Genomic DNA, 9,469 nt, shown 5'->3' on the forward strand with positions numbered 1-9,469 from the left:
TTCATTTGTGATTTTATTATTCTTTATGTATTTTTCATTTAAAAAGGACCGTGCATATTAATTCACATTTTTGTAAATATGCCAGAATTAACCAAAAGGCTAGTTTACATCTGTAATCCCTTACCAGATGTTTAAAAGGCTCGCTATAAAGATCAAGATTAAACAAAAAAATCAATCAATAAATAAAGTAGAATAAAATGAAAATAGAAAAACTGACTAAAAGCTACATGAGGAGATGACAGTCTTTGAGAAAGTGTCCATGGAGATAAAATACACGGAGCGAGACAATCAGGAACTGGTGATTCTATGATTTGTTTTTTCCTTCCATCACATAAAATCTTAAAATGGTGATTGTGCATGAAGTGTCTCACAAATGATTACATCGATTGGAGCGATCAAGCTGCAGATTTTTGCAGCAGATTCCTTTTTGTTTGTGCACATAAACACTCCTGTGAATATTTTTAATCAGCACATTAGAAATGTCATTTTAAACACTTCCTGTTTTAATAAGACACTGCTGTCCCCTCAGGGTTTGCACATTTTATTTAGATGATAAATCTGAAACAGTGTCGTGTCAGTGAGAATCAGAAGTGATGGATTCATAATTCTGCAGCTGAACTAGTTGAATATTTTTGCATGTGAGTGTGAAACCACCAAACCCCGACATGAAGCAAGCTCCTTTGAACTTTTTAAAAACTAGACAGAGATTGGATTGATTTTATGCTGCCTTTAGATGCAGCGTGCTAACAGCGTTTTATCATTTTTTTTGATATGGAGATACTCTTGAAAAAACCATTTGCATCTTATTTCTCCACATCCATGCATGGTGAGTGTTGAGCATATTTCCCTCAGATAAAAGCCTACTTTGCATAAACGTCCCATGCCCTGCTGTGTCAAGTCAAATACGCACACGCATGATTTCAATCTGAGCTTCTTTTTAAACAAACAGACATTCACAGGCAATTATATATCTTTAAAACACACACTCCCATACACTCCATACCAAGCAGGTGTAACACTTCCAAAAGCACCTCCTCCTCTTCCTCCCATAACTCAAAGGTAGACCATCTAACTGTGTGTGAGCAGGTGTGTTCAGTACAGAGACCAGCAGGTGTGGATGCTTTGAGAACCTGAGTGTTAAACACCTGTAGTGAGCAAGAGAGAGAGAGAGAGAGAGAGAGAGAGTCTGCACAAGCTGGTGGCTCGGATCCACCTCTCTGTCTCTTTGTGTCTCTTTTTCCTGTGCTCATTTGCTTTCGCTATCCGGGCCCATCTGTCTCTGTGTCTCGCTTGTCTCGGTATCGCTCCATATAGCTCCTCCTCCTCCTCTGCCTGTCTCTCTCCTCTGCTCTGCCTCAAGGGGACACATTTTATATTTTTAGTGCATATCCATATTTTAGTGCAGTTACTGAATTTTTATCTCTTGATCATAGAGGAAGACTCTCTCTCTCTCTCTTTCTCTCTCTCTGTTTCGTTTGCTCCTCTGTGCAGGCTGCTGATTTCTGGCGCATGGGTAGGACGAGTGCAGCAAAAGGAAGGGGGGAGAGAGAGAGAGAGAGAGAGAGAGAGAGAGGAAAAAGAGGGAGAGAGAGGCAAGCTCCCAATTACGTTTCCACTTTGGGTCTCCATGTCTCTCTTTCTCTGCACCGCAGTGAAGTGGTACTAATCAATTTCTCTGGCTCTCTGTTTACAACAACACACTCTACCTCCCGTCAGCAAACCAACAAAGGCTCTATTGTGTGTGTGTGTGTGTGTGCATGTGTGTGTCTGTGTGTGTGCGGTTGTGTGTCAGTATGAAATCTGAAAAAGCCAGTCTCAAAGGTTGGGTGGAGACTTTGCAGATTGCGGCAGCGAGCACTGTAAGACGCACACACATCGATGTGACCTGAATTAAAACATAAAGGTTTTTATTGACGCATAGGTCGCCCTAAAAGTGTTCCTCTCTATAACCAATGTGGAAGTTTAAACACACACACACACACACACACACACACATACTCTCACACGGGCAGTGACCCTGTGCCACCCCAATAACAGAGGTCTCAGCTTTTGATTAACTGTGGTTTTGAAGCGCTATCAGAGACCACAACCGCAATCACAGCTAAAGACGGACAGAGTGCACGGTAATCTGGGGTGGGTAAGACGCGTGGGAGAAGAAGGGAGGAGTGAGAGAAACACATGGAGGGAAGGATAGAGGACAAAGAGAGAGTGAAAGGAGGAGAAGAAGAATCATTTATTTCCCTCTCTGTCTCATCAAATCATTACTTCTAGCCACACCTTTCTCTTTTTCCATCCCTCTCTCAAACTTTCCCTCCTCCTCGGCCCGAGCCGCTCTGAATGATGAGCTATGGGGACATTAAACATGAGGTATTTAAGCCTGAAAGAGGCAGCCAGATGTAGGTATAAAGATACATGGCTGCCATTTAAAGTCCATTACAACGGCGGGAATTCTCCGCCGTTCACAGCAGCCATTTATTACGGGAGCTTTCTCACATTAACCAGGTTGAAGGGATCCATAAGCTTGTTAGTAAATGAGCTCGTTGATCAACCGAGCGTCGTACAGTCGGACAGAGGTTGGGGTTTTCAGAGGTGAAGATTTAGAGGTGGCTGTTTGGACGGTTTAACCCTTACATACTGCTCAGGTCAACATCAGTAGAAGCTCCCTGAAGGTAAAGTTTGATGACTGAAGAGTGTTTCAGATTTTAGACTCTGGTGCAGGTGCTTTAACTTCTTAAACATGGAGACTCTTCCAGATGAAATTAATCCAGCATCTATTGAAACAGATCTCAGATCCTCCAGCGTGATTCAAATCAAGGCATCTCGTATGCAATCTGCACGTCAGAGTGAGGCGAACTCACAGACGTGGATTGAAGGTAAGATGGTAGCGATGTGTAGTGATTTCATGATGTGCCTCTTGCACCTCTGAAACGCCGTAAAGTGATCTGAAATCAAACACTGGGACTGGGATTTTGCACCATTTCAGGGCACAGGGATCCCCTCTCTCTCCTCTCTCTCATGTCCCATTAAAGTTACTAACCATAGACCTTTCTGGAGTCCCTGAGCTCCCTTGTCCCGTAGGTTCCTGCTACAACTACTACTATCCGTCTCCCCACTATCATCTCTCTCTCTCTCTTCATCTCCCTCTATCCCTCTCTTCAACACGGTCTCAGCAGATGTGTGTCTAACATGAGTCTGGTCCTGCTGGAGGTTTCTGCCTGTTAAAGGAAGTTTGTCCTTGCTGCTGAACTGGCTCTTAGTTATGCTGCTCTAGGCTTAGACTGACACACTGGGGTCTTGTTTTTCCCTCTCTCTCCTCTCTCTGCCTGTCTCTTCCTTTAACTCTTCCTGTCCCATTAAAGTTACTAACCATAGTCCCTGAGCTCCCTTGTCCCGTAGGTTCCTCTGGATCTATACAACTACTACTATCTGTCTCCCCACTATCATCTCTCTCTCTCTCTCTCTCTCTCTCTCTCTCTCTTTCTCTCTCTTCGCTTCCCTCTATCCCTCTCTCCAACACGGCCTCAGGCAGATGTGTGTCTAACATGAGTCTGGTCCTGCTGGAGGTTTCTGCCTGTTAAAGGAAGTTTGTCCTTGCCACTGTAACTTGCTAAATGCTGCAAAGTGCTCTGCTCATGGTGGATTAAGATGAGATCAGACTGAGTCCTGCATGTCACAGTTGACCCAGCACAGAATATGAGCAGTATGTAAGGGTTAAAATAGAATACCTGGTTAGCCACAATTGCTATCACTGCTAGCTAACCAGTCACTTACCAGTTTACCTGAGCAAGCCTTTATTTGAGGAAACAACCTGTCAGTTTGAAAATCATACATTTGTACTCACCTGTGGGTGATTTAAATCAGGGTTAGCACAGATATCATGGTTTTGATTTGAAATGAATACAACAAGAATCCAAAGACGATAACAAACGGAGCACATGACTGACTCCAGATGATGGAAGGAACACGAACGAATAACAAAGAAAGGTACAACATGACAGACATCAGAGCTGCAAGAAATCATCGACCAGTCACCAACCAAACTCGATTAAAGCTTCTGTGAGGAACTTTGTGTTTGCATGGATTGTGGCACCCCTAGTGGACAAAGTGATACCTCTACAATCTCATCCTTCTGCCTGATTCATCATGTTTACATCCAAGAACAAACAGACTATCTACCATTTGTGCGGCGGAGGAGTTTCTGTTATTTTATATGATATTGATATCACAAAGTCTGACTCCCACTGAGTGCAAGGAGGAGGAGGAGCCCACCAAAGCTACCTGGTGAGACTTGACCTTACTGCTGCTACCCCCTGCAGAGATACTCCGGTCTACAGTCTAACATCTGACTTCCAACAGATCCGTGTCCGGTCCAGCTTCATGCTCTCTCGTCCGTCACGGATCAGGACCACCGGACAGCTGGAGTCATGTGACCGAGGTTTTCCCTGCTGTAATCCCCAAATCAAGGATCCTCCTCCTCCTCCTCTCCTCATCCATGTTGTCTTTCTGGTCCTCTGAAAACCTCTGACCTGTTGACTCCAGGCCTGGCTCCGCTCATCATGACTTTGGTTTGTTGTTGTAGTTCAGTGAAATACGATCTGGTGATAACACAGAGTGTTTTATTCTGAAAATTAACCGGATGTTTTCATTTTGTTTTGGTGAAACCTGACTTCCTGTCCCGCTCCATCTGCTCTGTTGAGATTGATGCGTCGTGCTCCGGCATCCGGCACAAATAGAAGAGACTCAGCTGGAACGCAACGGAGTGGATCCAGTGGAAGTTAACACACTGACTAGAATAGAAACATATCAGATCGGACCAGAGGCGATCCTGCTTCCCTCCATGGAGATGAACCGTACGTCACTACGTCAAGACATCCTAAACTTTAGTCTGTTTCATAACCAAATAAAATTCCTCACAGGAGCTTTAAAGATGCATCAAAACATTGATTATAATTTAATTTCCCTCCACTTAAATGTTGTTTTGTAGCTGACTATGTGATACAGAATAAAAAAAGGTTTCCAATTTAATCAATTTATTATTTAACTTTAAAAATAAACGTAACATAGAATGTTTTATCCATTATCATACTCAGTGTGTCAGTGGTAACTGGTCCTGAAGGTGTGTACACTCACTGTTACACATGTATACTGTGAACACACACACACTCACACCCACACGCACACACACAAGCGCGCTCATACACACACACAGGTGTAGATCCTACCTTCTCCCACTCCCTCTCCTTGTTGAGAACAATGACAACCAGCTTGGGGTATTCCTGGTAGCCGTCCTCTGTGAATGACAAGTCCTTGCCATCCCATGTCACATTCATCATGTACCTGAGAGGGAGAGGAGGAGGAGGTGGAGGAGGAGGTGGAGGAAGGAGAGGAAGGCAGAGGGTGATAAGAAAGAGAGGGAGGTGGAAGAATTAAGGGATGAGAAAAGAAGAGGAATGATGGCGGCGTGGAGAAACAGAGGAAAAGGGAAATTAGAAACATTAGCATGAGAAAAGTTAAATCACAATCTAGTATTAACATAATAAAATATTCACACAGGCTCTTTTGTATGGAGAGTAAAAACATTATGCTGAGGGGGAAAAAATCTATGAGGCTCTATCAAAATATGTGTGTGTGTGTGTATATGTGTGTGACAGCGGTGACTGTCCCTGGACACTGTCAGGTGAGCGTCAGTCTTGTGGCTGTGAGAGCAGAGAGCTTTTATTAGACACACAAAAGAAAAGATGGAGTCATTATTCTTCCTGCTTCAGATACAGATACAGATTTATTTATGGATACCAACACTGATGACGATACAGATACTGTTATTGATTAATGTCAGATAAATATTAGCCTCTATCTTTATCAGAAACCAAAGAGAGAAGAGGGATTCACACTTGATACCATTTTCAATTAAAATACTGATACTGATAAGGATTAGGGCCACTGCAAAAAAAAATACAAATAAATTAAGGTCCAATATTTTCTTCTAAGATTGAATTTAGAATTCTGAGAGTTGGATAAAACTTTAAAAAACGGCCTCAAATTGGCGAGACATCGCCTCTGTCTCCTGCCCAGGGACTACAGGTGTAAGTTAGCTGCTAGCTAACTCTGGTACAACTAAATGGCTGTACACTGTCCCTGTTGAAATAAACAAATAAATAAATAAATGTCCAATATTGTAAAGCAGTTAGTTTTATTTTAACACAGCACTGTGCTTCAGAGCGTGTAAAGGCTGATTTATACTTCTGCGTTGAATCAACGGCGCTGACTTGGACCGCAAGCTCTGTGATTGGTCCGCTCGGCGGCTTTGTCTTTCCTGCATTTACAACACTTCCGGGATCCCGGACATCGGCCGTGTATTTCATCTCCTCCTCTCTATTCTTCATGTCTGTATGATAAACAGCAACATGTATCAGCTGTAGATTAACATAACACGCTCTGAATCTCTGAGGAAAAGGAAACAGAGATCGTAGCGGGGCCGGAAGCAGGCGGCCGGCTATCAGAGAGACCACACTGCCCTCATGTGTTTCGGAGGAGAATTGCTGCGCGACACGGACACACCGACGCACAAGCATGTGGGGCTCATGTCTGCGTCAGCCCCTGCTGCGTAGGGGAGACGCAGAAGTATAAATCAGCCTTAAGGTTAGTCAAAACCAAGCGGCAACCTCTAGTCTAAAAATATGAGTCCAATACAGAAGTGCTAAAAACTGCAGTTCATTGAGTGTCCACTTGAGGCTGGCTCAGGAAGTACAGGAAACCACATACACACCAATTCAAAGAGACGATCTTTACAGCAGAAATAAACATGTTTACAGTCTGGTTCAAAAAAAACAGTGGAGTCTGGATAGATCATTTCTTGATCGGCTCACACTGTACGGGGGGTGATTTTTTTCATAACACTGCAATTTCTTCCAATGAGAGGCACAGCTGACTTGATTGACAGGTGGGAACACTGTAGCTGTTGGCGAGGAGGCTCAAAGCCCCGACTCTTTACATCACACTCGCTCGACAGAAGCAATATGGCCGCCGCCGCCGCCGATTGGCCTCAAAACAGCGCTTCAGAAACAGATGGGGGACGTCACAGATACTACGTCCATATTTTATACAGTCTATGGTCAAAACTAGCAAAAGTTAGTTAGCTAGTGAGTTGTTCTTCATAAATGTTATGTGTATCTTCCAATCAAACTGGTGTCAGCCAGCAGTCAGTAATGGTGCAGGATGAAGTGGTGTCTAAACACTCTGCTATATACATCAGAACATCAATCCACACTCAAAGTGCAGGCGTTGAATTATCAAACATCTCTAGTCTCCATGCATAATAAAATAAAACCATCGTATATCCTGAAAGCATCCACCACACACACACACACACACACACACACACACACACACACACACTGTACTGACCCATATGGCAGGTCACATTAGCTAAGATGGAGGGCAGGGGGAAGATATTCTTGGGTCCACACAGCCTTCACATTAATCACGGCTGTCCTTCCCCACTCTGTCTCCCTCACTCTTTGTGTCAGCGGTCATGTACAACACAGGAGGGAGACAGCTCCTCTTTTTCCCCTCTATTCTTCTTCTTTCACCCCATTCTGCTGCTGCTGCTGCTGCTGCTGGGAGATGGCAAACTTTAAATAGAACGTGCACATCCTGCAGTGTGTGAGCATTCAGAGGAAAACCTGCACCAAAAAAAACAGAGCAGGTCTGCAGAATCCTTCAGAGTCAGGCTCCTCAAACTGTGATCGTCAATTTACAGTACGCTAATTGAATTATCTTTGTCACTCATATTCTCATGTGTGGATGTTATCCTCCAAAGCAATTATGATAGCATGTAAGTCAACATGATGTTGATAGATATCAGGAGAAGGAGTGTATGCGATGTGTGCGTTTCCCAGTGTGTACGTGTCCCTTTAAATTGCTTTGGGTAACACACACACGTAGAGCCACTCGATGCTCAGATGAAATCAGCCAGAGATAAGGGGATTGAGTGGGTTTTTGTGATTAAAATAATCTGACTGGCCCCGCAGGCAGCCAGGTGAGAAGTATTAAGCCATTTGATTGGACATAGGATGCAGTGCTGAACCCAATTATGTGCAACCACAGCCGGGGAAGAAGTGCGGGAGGAATCGATACCGGCGTGCAGGCTGCTCTTTTAGACAAAAGCCCATTTTGCGCCTCGCAAACCATCAATCTGGAAGTGATGCACAAAGGCCACACACACACGCACACACACACGCACACACACACACATGTGTATATTACCAATAGGGGACTATCAGTATCCACGTACTAAGAGGGGACTCCTGTTTCTGCTCATTTAAAAAAATCAAATATACAATAGAAAACGTGCTTTTAAGGTCTTTTTCTGTAATCTAACTTCAAATGTGGATTTTTACTTTTCTTTTTGAAGAAGTTGCAAAGAGGGGACTAGAGAGATGTCTTCCTATCTAAGCAGGGACCTCCATGTACTGTAGTAGAGCAGTCTGCTTAATCTTCCCCTAATGGGAGGTAAACACGGTCAATTTTATAGAAACAAGACAAAGTTTCACCTGGAGATTAGAAGTTACTTTGCTGCTTGTTCTAACATCAATATATAAGCAGTATGAGTGACAAGATTTTCTATATCTAGGCTTTAATTGTGTGAAATATATTCTTAAAGGGACATTTTAAAGATTGATTACACCAGTATACTAATGTTAAATTTCTCCTTTAGTAATTCATATTATTCTGTGTTATTTTTAAGGGTCATTTTTATGACCTGTATGGGACAGTAAAGTATGCTTTACAAGATAAGATCCTCTCATGATGTGTATTTTTATCTTAATTTTACATTTGACAGTAACAGTTTAATTGGACATAATCAAAGTAAGGTCATCTAAAGGCTCCTTAAGGTTTGTCTGCAATGACAAAAGAAACTTTCACGGTATAGGGAAATAGTCAGATACATACCTGCGCCATTTCTTCAAAATGTGTTCATCACTGACAAAATAATGTCTTTCTCTGACCTGATGGAAACATCCCAAAGGAATGTGAATATCATTCCATACCATGTAACAGGGGACCTCTGACGTTTTGTTCAAGTAAAGAGGGAACTTCAGTCTGTCTTTACACTCTGAGAGGGACACCATCTTTCTGTTTCAGCACTGACCCTAACTCCCAAAATAAATTATCTGCATAAAGCTCTTTTATTATTTGTGGTAACTTCATCACCACATTGAATATCACAGGGCCCCATATCTATACAAGGTGTAAATCATTATATTTTCATGAAACGAAGTGGACACATTATGGAATAAATCAACCATTGTGTTTTCTGTTAAATTAAGAAAGAAAACAAATAAGGTGGACAATTGCAGCTTGTCTCTTTGCCTTGGAATGCATTAGTCTTTTTATTTTTTCACTGCAGGACAATGGCGGAAACACGGTTGATTTGTGTTTTTGATCACAGCAACCCCGCCCCTCACCC

The 9,469-nt window shown here is 42.9% G+C and overlaps 1 protein-coding gene across 1 annotated transcript in view; it reads right to left on the bottom strand.

Annotated features, from left to right (window-relative positions):
* grin2aa (glutamate receptor, ionotropic, N-methyl D-aspartate 2A, a) overlaps window positions 1-5,331 on the bottom strand; it is a 60,898-nt gene extending 55,567 nt beyond the window's left edge. Inside the window, exon 1 of the mRNA XM_034710543.1 lies at window positions 5,223-5,331. Within this exon, the coding sequence (XP_034566434.1) occupies window positions 5,223-5,330 (108 nt within the window). The 5' untranslated portion in view covers window position 5,331. The remainder of the gene's footprint in view (window positions 1-5,222) is intronic.
* Window positions 5,332-9,469: the final 4,138 nt, after the last annotated feature.

Source organism: Notolabrus celidotus, chromosome 20 (assembly GCF_009762535.1).
Source record: "Notolabrus celidotus isolate fNotCel1 chromosome 20, fNotCel1.pri, whole genome shotgun sequence".
NCBI classification, from domain to species: Eukaryota; Metazoa; Chordata; class Actinopteri; order Labriformes; family Labridae; genus Notolabrus; species Notolabrus celidotus.